Genomic DNA, 17,143 nt, shown 5'->3' on the forward strand with positions numbered 1-17,143 from the left:
ATCTTAGTTTCATGTGCCTTACTTTCTCGACTTCCTCATACCTCCCCTTGCTGCATTCTCCTGTCAATAAATTTTAAGCAAATCCCCAGCTTATTTCAACTTAATCTTAATAACTCTCATTTTCATTCTCTTATCTATTACCGCAGTTAACCCCTATCTTCCCATTCAGGCTTAGCTTTCGGTTCTTGTGTGCCTGCAGATTCAATCCCCAGTGGAGTCTTCAGAGATGGCTAGGCATTTTCCCTGAAGAACTGCTGCCAGCCAGTGCAGACAATACTGAGCTACAGGAACCAGTGGTGTGGCTCAGTAGAAGGCAGCTTCTTAGGTTCCTAAACTGTAGCAGCAAAGATATCTGCTTTCCCCCCCCTAACTGGTTTTTAAACATGTCCATGCGCCAGTCGCCTTCATGCAAGTCCATTGAAGGCTTTTGTATCCAGCTGCTTGCATTTAAGTGAGTGGGCCTTTTCCTGCAACGTGAGGTGGATGTTTGTCTGAAAACCCAAATCTGCCTCAGCTCCACCACCAACTTGCACTTTTAACACTGGACTACATTGAAGGGCTGGACGCAGGTGGCGCTGTGGGTTAAAGCCTCAGCGCCTGGGACTTGCCGATCGAAAGGTCAGCGGTTCGAATCCCTGCGGCGGGGTGCGCTCCCGCTGCTCGGTCCCAGCGCCTGCCAACCTAGCAGTTCGAAAGCACCTCCGGGTGCAAGTAGATAAATAGGGACCGCTTTCTAGCAGGAAGGTAAACGGCGTTTCCGTGTGCGGCTCTGGCTCGCCAGAGCAGCGATGTCACGCTGGCCACGTGACCCGGAAGAGTCTCCGGACACCGCTGGCCCCTGGCCTCTTGAGTCTGTCAAGATTGGCCCGTACGGGCAGGGGTGCCTTTACCTTTACATTGAAGGGCTGTTGTAAGCCTCTCTTTCTCAGCCAGGGGCCCATCCAATCATAAATATGGAGACAATAGATTACAGGGAAAACATACTGCCTTGGGTTTATGACACAGCAAGCAGCCTTGCACAGTTTTGGATTAAAAAAAACACTTGGAAGGTTCTTAAGCTGCTTACCCACTATACCTTTAAAGCACACCTAAAGCACAAACTCCCCTCAAAGTATTCTGGGTGCAGTAGTTTGTTAAAGGTTGCTGGGAATTGTAACTCCGTGAGGGCTCAACTACAGTACCCATAATTCTTTGAGGGAAAGAATATTATGCTTCAAATGTGTTTTAAATGTACAGTGTGCCCAATTTTACAATCAGTACTGTACCGTACTTCAAATGAATATGCAGCCCATCAGTGATTAATCCAAGCTTTCCCTGATCCATAAATTCAGCCTCTATGTGCCTGAATCCCCTGGAATTCCAGTTTTATTTGTTATGTTGTATTACTGTTTTATTGGTTTTATGTTACATTTTTGTTTTAACAATAATGTTTGCTTTTATGTTGCACACAGGGCTTAATATTTTTCTCCCCCAAATATATTAAGCAGCTTATAAGCGCTTTTAAACAAGAAAGGGAGATTTCCAGCATTTTTATTTTTTTGAGAGAGAAATGAAATAGTTACATCTGATTAATGGTCGAATTAACTCAGATCCTGCAAAAAGAAGTTCATATATAGAGCTTGATCCCTCCTTTTTCACACTCCGGTATTCTATAGCCTAAACATATATCTTGATGCAAAATCACTATGGGCAAACTTCACTTTGAAAACTTGTGTGAGGTTTCTTTCAGTGAGGAGTTAGGACTTTTGTTTCTTTTTTTAAAAAAGGAGAAGAGTTGTGTTCAGACAGGTGCCAGCTTAGGCTGTTACGATCTTTGTACCCGTTATCTGAAGACACGTTCCAACCAAGAGCATTGCATTATTTCAGATTATTATCTGAGGTAAATCATGGGAAGGTACTAATATATCACCAGCTAGGTCACAAGGTTATTTGGGGCTCCTTTGTTCCTGGCCGTCTCTGTGAATTATTCCAACGTGCTCTTGACCTGTCCTGATTCCACATATTCAGGACTCTGAAACTTGCGTATTTTTCCCTTCCAGAGCTGCAGCCCAGCCACTTAAATTGAAAGGAAACACTGTGCAAACAGCTGACTTCAGCAGCTGGAGGAGATGTCACGTGACCTGAAATAAACAAGAGTGAAAGAAGATTCCTCACTGCCTGCCTGTGGTGAGAAAGTGGAGGAAAAGTCTCCTTCTAAAAGCTGATTTCAGTCCTCGCGCACCCCAATTCATCATTCACAGGAAGAGGTGAAGACTCTTAGGACATCAAGTGACCATATCAGGTAGGCTCTCCTCTTTAAGACAGCTAGTTTCCGGAGGATGAAGTTAATAGACTATGCAAAACTAGATAAACTAACAGGAAGGATTCGAAACCGGGGAGACCAGAAATTCACGGAAGACTGGAGTAAATTTACGGACTATTTGAAAAGAAATTGTGAAGAACAGACGACGTTTATAGGGTTGCAAGAAGTTTTATGAGGAGTATTATTAGAAGTATTGTAAAAATGGACAAGGGGCAGGATGATTTGTTAAGAGATGTAAAGGCAATATAAAGTTAAGAAATGCATAAGAAGTGGTTAAAACGGTGGATCATCAGAGGTGCTGATGGAAGTCCAAAAAGATTGTATAAGTGATAAGTTTTGTGGTACATTTTATAATTTATATGTTAAAATTAATTTAAAAATATTATAAAAAAGACAGCTAGTTTCCCCCTCACACCCCACATCTCCCTGCATAATCCTTGATCCCTCAGGTACAATGTTATATTATTGATGTAGCTCAACCCCATGCACGTTTATTTATGCAGAACTAAGTCTTGCTGTGTTTAGTGGGGCTTTCTGCCAGGAATAGGTGCATGGGATTGCAGCCTGAAGCACCCTTATCCAACAAGGGATGTAAGAGGCAGACACAATGGCTTGGCTGAGCAGGTTGAAGGGGGAAGAGTGTACGTAGTTCAGTAGTTTCCAAAGTGGACGATATATCACACTATCCCCTCTTGCAATTCCCAGCAACTGTCATTTAGAGGCATACTTCCTCCAATAGGGGAAGTGGAATGTAAACATCTAGCAGCCACTGATGGCAGATCCTATTTTCCGGGGGCAGCCCTCAATTTACAGAAGCCGTCTCGGTTTCTGATTTGATCCCAGAATGTCCTGTTTCCATTAGAATGTCCCTGGTTTCATTTTAGAAATGCTGGAGGGTATGGTAGGACATCCCTGTTTTCATCAGAGAAATGTTGGAGGCAGTGCCGGATTTATGTATAAGCTAAACAAGCTATAGCTTAGGGCCCCAGTCTCTTGCCCCCCCCCCCAATTTCACTATTAATATACTTCTTCTTAATTGTATTTCAGTTCAACAATTACAGAGGTACCTCAGGTTACATACGCTTCAGGTTACATACGCTTCAGGTTACATACGCTTTAGGTTACAGACTCCGCTAACCCTGAAATAGTGCTTCAGGTTAAGAACTTTGCTTCAGGATGAGAACAGAAATTGTGCTCTGGTGGCGCGGCGGCAGCAGGAGGACCCATTAGCTAAAGTGGTTAAGAACAGTTTCAGGTTAAGAACGGGCCTCCGGAACGAATTAAGTACTTAACCCGAGGTACCACTGTACTTTGATAAAATACAAATTTTGTTATGTGCAAATGACTTTAGATACCTATTAGGTCCATAAATTACCATATATCATATATTCAGCGCACAAAAAAGTGACAAATTGTTGTTGACGAAGGACAGCTGGACATAGCAGGGCCCCATTACCTTCAGTAGCTTAGTGCCTCATCAAACCTAAACCTGGCCCTGGTTGGAGGCCAGGGGGAAGCATTATCCACAACAAGTTTATTCCTGCATTGAGGGCATGGGAGTCCTCTCTGTGAATGTGTGGTGGACCACTTCCTATGCTTGATCTCAAAGGCTGTGGCATGGAGTCTCATCCTGCCACTCCCTAAAAAAATCTAGTTGAGATAAAGTGCTTTCTGTGGAACCAGATACGTGTGTAACATGCTATCTGTGAAGCATCAAGAGGAAGGATAGCCAATGGACATTCCTGATCTGCCACACCAGTACTTGTTGTTCCTCATCCAGCCAAAGTCCTTCCTGTTGCGCAGACTCAGCACTTCTTCCTTGGGAAGATTGTGTCATCATGATATTCCTCCCATTGAATCTTTCACAGGCTGTCTTTGCCTCCAAGTTTCTGGACTCCTTCCTGAAATTCTGGCCGGCACCTCTGTCTGTTGACTTCCTTCTCGTGGCAAGCATGGACCCCAGAGGTCTACGGTTCTTCGTCCTCTTCCCCATCGTGTTTGCCTCTGTCCAGCTGTGTGGTAATCTCTGCTTAAGAGAAGTATCATATAGATAGATAGATAGATAGATAGATAGATAGATAGATAGATGATTGATAGATAGATGATCGATAGATGATAGATAGATAGATATTTAGATAGATGATAGATAGATGATAGATATAGATAGATATAGTTTGCAAATTGCTTTTCCCTCTCACTGAAATTTAAAAAAACATGAACAAGATTCACATTATGATGTATAACTATTGAGGATGTATAAGACAAGGTTCTTACAGCCATAGCTGTCAACGTTTTTTAAAGGGAAATTCCCTTACTCTGAATAGGATCATAGCTGTCAACCTTCCCTTTTTTTGCGGGAAATTCCCTTATTCCAGTGCCGCTTCCTGCTGCTATCCCGGATTGTTAGATATCCCGTAGACTGTCCCTGGGACAGGTGAGGCTGCTGATCCCTTATTTTCAAATCTGAACGTTGACAGCTATGAATAGGATTCCTCGCAAGAAATGGGAAAAGTTGACAGCTGTGCTTTACAGCAGAATGTAGAAGAGAATCAGAATGAAGGTGGAGAATCTGTGGCACTGATATGGGGAAAGTTTTTACCTTAATGAGGAAGGGTCAGGGCAGATTCACCCCATGCATTTAAAGCACATTCAACACATCTTCAAAGTTCATGACCCCCACCCACCCGGGCAAGAATGCTGGGAATTGTAGTTTCAACCTCACAGAGACACAAGTTGGCTTCATTGCAGGGGGTTGGACTATGATTCTATGAATTGCCAGAACCCTTAATATAAACTACATTTCCCACAGTTCTTTGGGGGAAGTCATGTGTTTCAAAGCAGCCACATTCGCGATCCTGTTTTGTTCTTCTCTCGGGTCAGAAATCTCCACAGGAAATTCTGATCGCATCAGGTCTTTGAACACGGAGCTCTTGAAAGTGGCAGAGGATGCGTCTGAGGAGCCGAACCCCAGTGTTTACCTGGCCCTGCGGCTGTCTAACGACCACAACTTGCAGAGGGAGAGCCAGTACCTCCAGCGCCTGAAAGATGCCTTTCAGCCCAATGCCAGCGCGTATGTTTAGCACAGGGTTTTGGTGGTGGGGAATTTTGCAGCATGAGGACCAGAGGCAGAAGCATAGGCGCCGACTCCATGGGGCCTGAGGGGGCCCGAGCTCTGCCCCCCCAATAATTTAAGAAAATTATTAGTTATATTATGCTTTGTAAAATCACAAAATTATGTTGGTATTTTTTATTTTCCTTGTTTGACGATAGTTACCTTTTAAAATACATTCAGTAATGAGTTAAAACAAAGCCACTCCCGATCTAGAGAGGGGGTGGGGTTGCGGGCTCTTGACCCATCAACAATCCCCTCGAGAAGCGGGGATTCCCCCTAGCTCATTAATATTCACCGCCCACGGCGGCAGCCAATCGGCTGCCACAAAGGGCGGGCCCTCACAGGTTCACTTAAGGTCGGGGCAGCCCGGGGCTCGCCCCTTTCGTTCCCCCAGCAGCAGCGGTTTGGAGGTCTTGGGCCCCCCCAATATTTTTTATAAGTCGGTATGGGCCCCCGCCCCCCCAATATTTTTTATAAGTCGGCGCCCCTGGGCAGAAGGGGGTGGAGCAATGAATGTACATTGCTGGGAACCACAGAAGAGAAAAGTCCTCTTGGGATCAGGTCCCGCTTGCAGGTTTCACATATGGGTACAGTCATACCTCATGTTACGTCTGCTTCATGTTACATTCTTTCAGGTTACGTCCCGCGGCAATCCGGAAGAACCGGAAAGGGTTACTTTTGGATTTCGCCGCTTGCGCATGCGCAGAAGCACAAAATGACGTCATGCGCAGAAGCGGCAAATCACAACCCCCGCGTGCGCAGACGCGCTGCTGTGGGTTGCATTCTTTTCATGTTGCAAACGGGCCTCTGGAACGGATCCCGTTCGCAACCAGAAGTACCACTGTATCTGGTTGGCCACTATGAGAACAGGATGCTGGGCTGTATGGGCCTGATGCAACCAGCAAGAAACTCTTAATCTCAGGGTTATGGGTTCGAGTCATGTTGGGCAAAAAGATTTCTGCATTGCAGGGGGTTGGACTGGATGAACCTCGTGGTCCCTTCCAACTCTACCATTCTATGATATATTAGTTCAGTATACTCTTGCATTCCAACAAAGCAACAGCAAGCAAGCAAGCAGACAGACAGGCCCACCCCATTCCAAGCATCTTACAATCTGAATTTTGACAGTGTGGGAGACAACAGAGAGGAAGAAGGGGAGAGGGTGAGGGTTACGACCAGGTCTTCATTTAAAATATAGCAATAACGCCACCATTATTATGCCAGTGAATGTAAATTTTATTATGAATGAACATCCTAATTCTAGACGAAACAAAGAGAGAGACGGTGGTGGTGCCGTGGTTCGTCGGCTGGACGAGGAAACGGGAGGCCAGCTCAAATCCCCGCTCAGCCACAAAGCTCACTGGGTGGTGTTGGCCCAGTTAGTCACTCTCAGCCAAACCTACCTCGCAAGGTTGTTGTGCGGGGAGATCCACATACACAACCTTAAGCGCCTTAGAGAAAAAGGTGGGCTCTGGACGCAATATAACACGGTTTCCCAAACTTAGGTCTCCAGCCGCTTTTGGACTGCAACTCCCATCCTCGCTAGCTAGCAGGATCAGCAGTCAGGGTGTGATGGGATTTGTAGTCCAGAAGCAGCTAGAGACACAAGCTTGGGAAGCCCTGTAATAAAATTGAACTGGATAAATGAAGTTAAACCTGGAGAAGGCCTAGCCTGGCTGCATGGAAGGGGTTAACGGTGTGGTTATTCTGACTTCTTCCAATCCAGCTCTCTGACTCCAGTCCGCTACCATGAGCATCCTAGCACAGGTCAGCTGGCCCTGTACCTCCTTGCGCTGCGGGCCGCCTGCCACGACATGGAGGCACTGGAAGAGAGGCAGCTGGTGACCCAGCTTAAGCTTCACTTGAACAAGGAAAAGGCGCAGATAGGTAAGGTTCCAGGCGATGGCGCCTGCTTGGTGTCAAGTGGCAAGGAGTTCCAGTGGGTAGGTGCTGTCACATTAAAAGACTAATTGAATGAAAGCAAGTGTTGGAAGTCTGAATTAGGGGCCAGCACTTAAGGAGAGGTTTTGCCAGCATCTGGAAGCCTCAGAGCAGGGCTTCGTAGGCTAAAGGTCAGCAGGGAGCTGGGTAATTAATTACGGCAGAAAAGGCAGATTTACCCATTGGTCTTTCTCTTCCTGCACCCAGGTCACAAGGACACAGGACACCCCATCACCAACTACTACCAGTACAGCTTGGGGGTCTTAGCCTTGTGTGTTCACCGCAAGAAGATCGACGAGCATGTGATCCGCAAGCTCTTGCACGCAGAGGAGCACGGACGATTTGTGCTCCACAACAAGCACTCTGTGGGTACGTGCTGCCCCCTTTGCACATGAGTCCATTCAGGTTTCTTGATCTCAACTGTTTTCTGCCCGGGGGGTGGTGGTGGGGTTTGATGCCTTTCAACTTTAATGGTCTGTGCGGCTTCTGGCTGGGGGCAGCAAGCAGTTGGGGATGACCCATTTTAATCTGGTTTGCAAGAGGTTTTTTTTACTGCTGGTGAATGACTAATAATGATGATGATTTTATTTAAACCCCATCCATCTGGCTAGGTTTCCCCAGCCACACTGGGTGGCTCACAACAGAATATTAAAAACACGACAAAACATCAAACATAAAAAACTTCCCTAAACAGGGCTGCCTTCAGATGTCTTCTAAAAGTCAGATAGTTGTTTATTTCCTTGACATCTGATGGGAGGGCGTTCCACAGGGCAGGCGCCACCGCCAAGAAGGCCCTCTGCCTGGTTCCCTGTAACATCATTTCTCGCGAGGAGGGAACCACCAGAAGGCCCTCGGAGGTGGACCTCAGTGTCCAGGCTGAACGATGGGGGTGGAGACACTCATTCATGTATATATTATTATTGTTGGTAGTAGTAGTAGTAGTAGTATACTATCCTATACCCGCAGGTCTCAGGGTGGTTACAACATAAGCCACAAAATAAAAACACAAACTACATTATAAAAACAAAAACATCCCAATGAACTTCCGCAACACATTTTAAAAGGGCATTGGATGTTAATTAAGGAGGTTATGGAGGAACATTTATTGCCTGGTGCCTAAAGCTGTATAATTAAGGCGCCAGCTGAACCTCCCTGGGGAGAGCATTCCACAAACGGGGAGCCACTGCAGAAAAGGCCCTTTCTCGTGTTGCCACCTTCCAGACCTCTTGTGGAGGAGGCACACCAAGAAGGGCTGCTCCGGGGCTCTGTGCCCATTTTCCCTGTAGCAGCTTGGCTGTCTTCTCTGGGACCGGCCCTACCGTTAGACAGAGTGGGGCATTGCCCCAGGTGGCAAAGGGCAGGGACTGGTGATTAGCTGTTGGGAGGACAGAGGTATGGAGAAGCAGGGAGCACTGTGTGTATGGAAAATGGGTGGCGGCGTTCAGTGGTAGAGCACCTGCTGTGCTTGCAGATGGTCCTGGGTTCAATTGCCCACATCTCCATGTAGGGCTGGGAGAGACTCCCAGAGCTGCTGCCGGTCAATGTAGACAGTACTGAGCTAGGTGGATCGATGGAGCAAGCCATGCGAAGGATGTAGGCATGTGTTTGGGACTGGCGGGTCAGCTCTCCTCTTCATGGCTGTTTTAACCTTGCTCACCCAGACACAGAGGCGATGGGAGGTCTGGCCTTTGCCTGCTTGGAACAGGCCACCTTCTACAGGCCAGAGCTGGTGGCAAACCTCAGCCAGGCTGTGCAGAGAGTCAAGCGGAAGATACTACAGGCCAAGACTGCAGAAGGGACTTTTGGCAATGTCGACAGCAGCCCCCTGGCCACACAGGTGAGGAGGACTCTGCAGGCGAAGTGGAGGGATGGCAATTCTCATGTTTACTATTCTATAGCTCTTGCTAAGCCGTTGCTTAGCTAAGCCGGTCTTCAAACAAAAACATCTTGGAGGTCCCTGGCCATAGAGAGGTTAGGCTGGCCTCAACCAGAGCCAGGGCTTTTTCGGCTGTGGCCCCAATCTGGTGGAACACTCTGTCACAAGAGACTAGGGCCTTGAGGGACTTGATATCTTTCCGCAGGGCCTGCAAGACAGAGCTGTTCCCCCAGGCCTTTGGTCAGGGCACAGCCTGACTCCCTCCTTTGGCAATCCTCATAGAACTCTAGCCCAATGGTTGCCATTAATTTGATTTTCAATTGATTTTAGAATGAATTGATTTTAGAATGATGTGTTACTTTTATTGTGGTTAGCCGCTCTGAGCCTGGCTTTGGCTGGGGAGGGCGGGGTATAAATAAAATATTATTATTATTATTATTATTATTATTATTATTATTATTATTATTATTATTTTATTATTATTTTCTTACTCTGTAACCACGAGGCAGAAACTTGAAGGATCCCTCCACTAGTGGGCTTGGCCCATTAGAGCAAACGGGGCACTGCCCCACCAACCTCTCTCTGACCCCGCCCAGCCCCCACCTGCCTGGCTTCTTATATACAAGCTGAGCCTCTCCTCCTCCTCCTCCTCCTCCTCCTCCTCCTCCTCCTCCTCCTCCTCCTCCATAGTCGCAGAACTCAACAAGTAGGAGAACAAAGTAGGGGAACAAAGCTAGGATGAGCTGTCTCCTCCTGTCATTGGCTCTGGTGCCACCTACTGCTGGTCTCCTTACCTTCAGCCCCATCAGCCCCAGCCACCTCTGAATTTCCTTTCCTGTTGCGTCCCATTCCAGAATCTGATTCTCTCCACTTGGTTCTATGGTTTTTTCCAAACGCAACATGCAGTGCTGAAGAGGCAAGTCTTTTTTCCCCAATCTGAGGTTGAAGACCTTGGCTAGGGAATGGCTTGCCTCTTCAGCACAGAGTGGAAACCTCTGCGGAGCTTCTGGCTGATGCGACATTTCCCTTTTAGCTTTGCCAGGATTTCAGGCAATGCCACCAGTAGCCTCTTCTACCGTAGGTGGGAGTGCAAGAACTAACATAAAAAGGCACTTTTCTTCAGTCTCTGATGCCTTTCCCATCTCTTTGCGATTCAGTTCCTCATTGCTACGGGGATGAACCCAGAGTGTCCCGAGGCTGTTGCAACCCTGATTCGAAGCCTGGAGCGAGGAGATTTCCAAAACGCCCTCATCAAGTCCCAGTTGCTGCCTGCCCTGCATGGCAAGAGTTACCTGGATGTCGCCAGGATGGTGTGCCAAGCTGAGACAGGTAGTGGGCAAGGGGAGCAAAGAGGGTGTTGCAAAGGAGTAGTGGGGACGCAGTCCACTTTTGGGTCCAGTCAAGCCGGGGTAGAGCTGTGGAACACTGAGACCATAGAGGGGGACCAGATCCAGAACTGGCCTCTGCGGCCCATTTTGACAGGTGCGAAGGGCTGCCTACATGTTAGTTGCCTGAAATCAAGTCACACAATCAGACACAGGCTTGTCCCAGCGAAAGAAGAAAGGGTGCAAAAACTTACGGATTATGCAGAAATGGCAAAACTTACCGGAAAAATAAGAAATCAAGGCAACCAACTTTTTTAAATAAAAGAACAGAAATGGTTTATTGAACATTTACTAATAATCTGTAAACAGATAAGAACACTGGCAGGATTATTGTAATAACCTGCAGTTTTCTAAGAGGATATATTTAAAGTAGATGAATTAATGAGTAAATTAATTTGGAATTTTCAGAAAAGATAAAAAGTAAATTTAAGGAACCACAGAAAGAGGGGGGGAGGAAGTCGAGTTTCGAAATGTTAAAAGGATTGTGAAATCATTGAAATGTGTAAAACTAAAAATCGTAAATAAAATAATTATTATTATTAAAAAAAGATCAGACGCAGGCTTAGCTCCATTCTTAGCAATGCAGCTTCCACAGTGCTGAGACCGGAGAAAAGCCTCTGCCTGCTGCCATTAAAAGACCTATAAGCAAAGACTTCTCTGTGATCTTAGTGCTGTGATACTAAGCACTAAGGTCGGAGATAACAGCTCCCTGATGTCTCATCTTAGCTCTCAGTGCTTAGATTGGAGGCAGCAGATCTCTGTGCCTGGAGCTGCAGAATTCGCTCCTCCAGGAAGCAGTGATGGCCACCAGCTCAGATGGCTTTAAAAGACAAATTTGTGGAGGAAAAGGCTGTCGACAGCTACTAGCCAGGATGGCTGTGTACTACCTCTGCTGTCCGAAATATGGGAATCACACTCTGTGCTCAGGTCCTGTTTGTGAGCTTCCCAGCTTTCCGGGCCAAGCAGGCACTTCTTATGTCCTTATGACAACTTGCATACTCTCTTCGCCGCCAGCCAAAAAACAAGTAGAGGTTTTACCTGAGCATACACAGAGCGCCTCTTGCTCCTCCTCTGAGATTAAAGAGGCAGGGTTCTCCGGGTACCACTTGAAGGCCGGAGGGGGAAGAGGGACACCTGTGGGGAGGTGGAACACACCTGGAAAGGGTCCAAAACGGCATCGCCAATGATGCAGAAATGATAAGGTCCACCAGGAGCTCAGCTACACTCGAGTAGGACCCTGGCAGAGACACATGCCCGACTGGCATGTTCCCTCCCTCTTGGTTGATCGTTCAGGAGCTTCAAAAGCTTTCTTCTGCCCGAACATCACAATGACTGATGCCAACAGACATCGGCACACTTAGGGATCCACAGAGTTTGCGCATCATGCGTAACAGACCTCAGCAACTCAGCATTTTGGCTAATCTACTTTATTTACATATAAACACACGCAGAGCACTTCAACATGGCTCCCTCTCTCTCTAGCATCAGACAGCAAAGAGAAAAAGAACAAAGGACAATAGCCCCACTTTACGGAACACAGTAACACAAACATCCTGCCTCCGTCACTTCCCACTTTGTGGAGTCAAAACATACCACGTCATGAGATAGACAACAATCCCATGACTGCAATCACGGAGCAGGAATTCTAACAGAACACACCTGGGAAGGGTCCAAAATGGCATCACCAATGATGCAGAAATGATAAGGTCCACCAGGAACCAGCCTGACTCCTGATGCACCCTCAACCTTTGTTTCCTTGCGTGCAGGTGGTTTGAATTTTGTCACCTCCACTCCCAGGGTGGAGCCGCCCACCGGGAGTAGGCCGAGCATCCGCGTCGAGCTGCTTGTGAAGCAGCCACCTCTTCGCGTGCCGTTGTACAGACACGTCGTCAGAGTTCCTCTTGGCTCCTCTCTGCTGGACGTGCTGAAAGTTGCAGAGAAGCTGAATACCCCTAAGCGCTTCACGTGAGGCTAATTCCATCTTCATTTGCTTTGGCTGGTGTTAAGGGGGTAGGGGTCAGTGGAGGTACAGGAACTGAGGGAGCTGCCCTCCACCGAGGAAGACCACAGATCCATCCAGCCCAGGGGTGATTCATAGTCCTACCGGGAGATGCTATGGGGCGGGGCGGGGTCTGAACCCGGGACCTTCTTCATGCATTGTTTTTAGTTTTGATTTACGGTTGTGCCTTGGTTCTTGAACAGAATGCGTTCTGGGATTCCGTTCGACTCCCGGAACCGTTCAAAAACCGATGCGCGGCTTCCGATTGGCTGCAGGATCGTCCTGCAGCCAATCGGAAGCCGTACCGGATGTTCAGCTTCCAGAAATCATTCAAAAACCAGAACACTCACTTCCAGGTTTCGATTGTTTGGGAGCCGATTTCTACGGGAGCCAGGGTGTTTGAGATCCAATGTACGACTGTAGATGCGTATGCTGTTTTTTGTGGGGTTTTAAAAATTGTTTATTTACTTAAGAAAGAACCTACACTTCAATAACATACAAGACGAAAGAAAGGCAGTATAACAAAATAGAAATTAAACATACACACAAATTTCTGTTGTTTCATTCAAAAGAATTATTGTTGGCATTGGTGTTGGGAATGGGGATAGCAACCCCCCCCCAATTTTAATTATTTGATTTTATTATCTATAATGATACGAATGCTTTATCTTTAAATTTAATTTTATTGCTGTTTTCACTGTACATCACCTTGAGCCAATTGTGTAGAAGGTTACTGATTTTACTTATTGGTTTGTTTCAGAAAATTTATACGCCCCTTGCTTGCAAGAAAACACACTCTCAAAATGATTTCTAATTAATACATTGATAATGATATTATTAATAATATAATAAAGCAATCAATGCCTACTAGCACCCTTCCAGAAAAGAGCCACATTTTAAAAGGGCATAGGATGTCAAGCAGGTCAACCAAAGGCCTGGTTAAAAAGGAACATTTTTGCCTGGCATCTAAAGGTGTGTAATGAAGGCGCCAGGCAAACTTCCCTGGGGAGAGCATTCCACAGACAGGGAGCCACTGCAGATAAGGCCCCGTTCTCGTGTTGCCGCCCTCCACACCTCTCGAGGAGGAGGCACACGAAGAAGGGCCTCAGAAGATGATTTCAGGATCTGGGTAGGTTCAAATGCTTGGATTGCAAGTTTCCCACATGCAAACTGTTCAGCCACTGTGAGAACAGGATGCTGAGAAGGGAGGTCTTTGGTCCAGAACGGTTCTTCCATTGTTCCTACACCTGCTCATTCCTCAGCAATTCATGACAGTTCTTCCTTCTTTTGCTAAACAGGTTTGAGACCCAGAAGACGCTGTCTGGCCCTCTGCTGACCGCAGTGATGGGGGTGAAGCCTCGGGAAGGGGAACGCAAGTACTGGAAGGTTCTCCGAGCTCCAAACACTGCCCTGGAGCAAGGCGAGTGATAGAAGCCCAGCAGCAAAGGAGACCTTTGTCCTATCTCTGGGGCGGGGAGGGAGGGATTGGCTTGGACCAGGCTTTGCCAACCCGGTGCTCTCTGGGTTGTAGCTTTGGGCTACAAATCCCATCAGCCTCAGCTAGCATCACCAATTCCGGCTTTAAACCATTCCCTAGGCTTTGTCCCCACGATTCCAAGCCTGGTTTACACCCTTAGGGACTAAATAATATGCCTGTGCTGAGGGAATTTGAGGCCATAGATTCTCTTGGCAGAGCCTTAAAGGTAAAGGGACCCCTGACTATTAGGTCCAGTCATGGCCGTATCTGGGGTTGTGGCGCTCATCTTGCTTTATTGGCCGAGGGAGCCGGCATACAGCTTCCGATTCATGTGGCCAGCATGACTAAGCTGCTTCTGGTGAACCAGAGCAGCGCATGGAAACGCCGTTTACCTTCCCGCCGGAGCGGTACCTATTTATCTACTTGCACTTTGGTGTGCTTTCGAACTGCTAGGTTGGCAGGAGCTGGAACCGAACAACGGGAGCTCACCCCGTCGCGGGGATTCGAACCGCAGACCTTCTGATCGGCAAGTCCTAGGCTCTGAGGTTTAATCCACAGTGCCACCTGCGTCCAGAGCCTTACCCTACATCAATTTCTCTGCTTGGGTGTTGCAATTATAGAAGGGCAGTTGAATATATATAGTTTTAATTCTATCCAGGTTTAGTTGTTTTTTAATGATTGTATCCCCCCCCCCCCCCCGTGTTTTAGCTGTTATTATTTTAGCTGTAAGCCACCTTGAGTCAGGGGGAAAGGAAGGGTGTTATTATTAGTATAGTACAGTGGTACCTCGGGTTAAGAACTTAATTTGTTCTGGAGATGCGGTCTTAACCTGAAACTGTTCTTAACCTGAGATACTTTAGCTAATGGGGCCTCCTGCTGCTGCTGCGCAATTTCTGTTCTCACCCTGAAGCAAAGTTCTTAACCCGAGGTACTATTTCTGGGTTAACGGAGTCTGTAACCTGAAGTGTCTGTAACCTGAAGTGTCTGTTACCCGGGGTACCACTGTAGTAGTAGTAGTAGTATTACAGTAGTACCTCGGAAGGCAAACAGAATCCGTTCCAGAAGTCCATTCGACTTCCAAAACATTTGTAAACCAAGGCGCGACTTCTGATTGGCTGCAGGAAGCTCCTGCAGCCAATCAGAAGCCGCGGAAGCCCCATCGGACGTTCGACTTCCAAAGAACGTTCACAAACCGGAACACTCACTTCCAGGTCTGCAGTGTTTGGGAGCCAAAACAGATGAGTACCAAGGCGTTCGGGATCCAAGATACGACTGTATTGTTAATACACACAGCATTGGCCTTGCATAGCCAGCGGATTTAATTCAGTCTTGAACTTTGTTGCATTTCCAGAAGGCATTGAATGTGGCTTGGATGTTACAGGCACTGAGAGGTAGATGCATTAATGCATTCACTTCTGCTTGGGATGATTTATCTTCAGGCATATGTCTGCAAACCTAAGGTCTAGGAATTTAACGTTTTTATTTGAAAAACAGAGATTGTCAGGAGACGGAATTCTGCACTTTATTTCTCCACTCCCATATCATTGCAGCAAACCCAAAGTCCTGGGGAGGAGCAATTTGGTCTTCGTAATGCCTCTCTTTCCTTACAGTTTCATCTTTTGCCCTGTTTTGCAGGTATCGCAGACTACATCCCACAAAACGAAGAAACCATCCTCTTCAAATTTAGCCCTTGGTAGAAATAAGCCCACACTCTGATTGATTGGCTCTCTGCTATCTCTGTCCCAACTGGCTCGCAGGACACAGAGGGAGCAGTGAAGAAATCCTGAAGCAACAATGGGACGCAAGCTCTGCCCGAGGCATAATGGAGAACAGCAACAACTGATAGACATAATATATTACAAGGGCAGGAAGAAACATTACAGACAGAATAATTGCCACACCCAGGAAGAACAAGAAGAGCGTTTGAATGCTTCACCTGTAGCTGTATAAATCATTTAATGTGCCAATACAAATGGAAGTCTTTAAAACTGCAGCTGGCGATACAAAGGATTGTTATTTTGACCAGAACGTAATTGGAATTCATAAGATTTTGGAACGCAGAAATGAACCTTCAAATCCTCAATTCTAGCATGCGGGAGGCCACCTAAATTGTATAATTTGGCATCTCAGTGATTGGTATTATTAATTGTATTATAATTTGGCAATGTTAGAATGAGGCTAGTATTGGATTATTGTAATTGAAAACTAATAAAATTTATTTTCCATTCTTGTACAGTAATTCTTTTGGACTTCCATCTAACATTCCATGACAGTTCTTTGTACATTTCAGTTAGCTGCACATGTAGTAATATCTTTGCCTTATTTTCAACCTTCTCATATCCCTAATATTGTCAGCTGCTAGTCAGAAGTATCCCCTACTTGGAATTTGTATTTAAGATTGAATTTTTGTAAATATTCCCCTAAATACTCCCACTCACTCCTTGTCTGATTCATCATCTACATTCTTATTTTGGGTGTCATATTTGCAAACTTAGCGTATTCAATGAGTTTGTTTAACCATTGTTCTTTCCCTGGGGTCTCTGTTTCCAGTATCTTGTGTATAATATCCTTGTAGCTGTTGTAGCATATAAGAATAACTTAGGGGCTTTTTTTTTTTTTTTGCTAACCCACTCCCATTTATACCAAGAAGGAATGCTTCTGGGTTTTTTAGGAAATGTAAATAATAATAATAATAATAATAATAATAATAATAATAATAATAATAATAAATAAATTTAGCTCATTGTACACCAGAGCCTAGGGCTTGCCGATCAGAAGGTCGGTGGTTTGAATCCCCGCAACGGGTGATCTCCCGTTGCTCGGTCCCTGCTCCTGCCAACCTAGCAGTTCGAAAGCACACCAAAGTGCAAGTAGATAAATAGGTACCGCTTCGGAGGGAAGGTAAAAGGCATTTCCGTGCACTGTTCTGGTTCACCAGAAGCGGCTTAGTCATGCTGGCCACATGACCCGGAAGCTGTACACCGGCTCCCTCGGCCAATAAAGCAAGATGAGCGCCGCAACCCCAGAGTCAGTCACGACTGGACCTAATGG

The 17,143-nt window shown here is 46.3% G+C and overlaps 1 protein-coding gene across 1 annotated transcript; it reads left to right on the forward strand.

Annotated features, from left to right (window-relative positions):
* The first annotated feature begins 1,963 nt into the window (after positions 1 to 1,963).
* On the forward strand, positions 1,964 to 16,322 carry TCN2 (transcobalamin 2). Its single transcript, XM_081892443.1, has 10 exons — positions 1,964 to 2,281; positions 4,171 to 4,321; positions 5,183 to 5,372; positions 7,141 to 7,301; positions 7,563 to 7,724; positions 9,017 to 9,192; positions 10,389 to 10,560; positions 12,383 to 12,581; positions 13,914 to 14,035; positions 15,728 to 16,322. The coding sequence occupies exons 2-10, from the start codon at positions 4,255 to 4,257 to the stop codon at positions 15,787 to 15,789; spliced, it is 1,311 nt and encodes a 436-aa protein (XP_081748569.1). The 5' UTR covers positions 1,964 to 2,281; positions 4,171 to 4,254; the 3' UTR covers positions 15,790 to 16,322.
* The last annotated feature ends 821 nt before the right edge of the window (positions 16,323 to 17,143 follow it).

The sequence above is a fragment of the Podarcis melisellensis genome, assembly GCF_964234715.1.
Source record: "Podarcis melisellensis genome assembly, chromosome: 16".
NCBI classification, from domain to species: Eukaryota; Metazoa; Chordata; class Lepidosauria; order Squamata; family Lacertidae; genus Podarcis; species Podarcis melisellensis.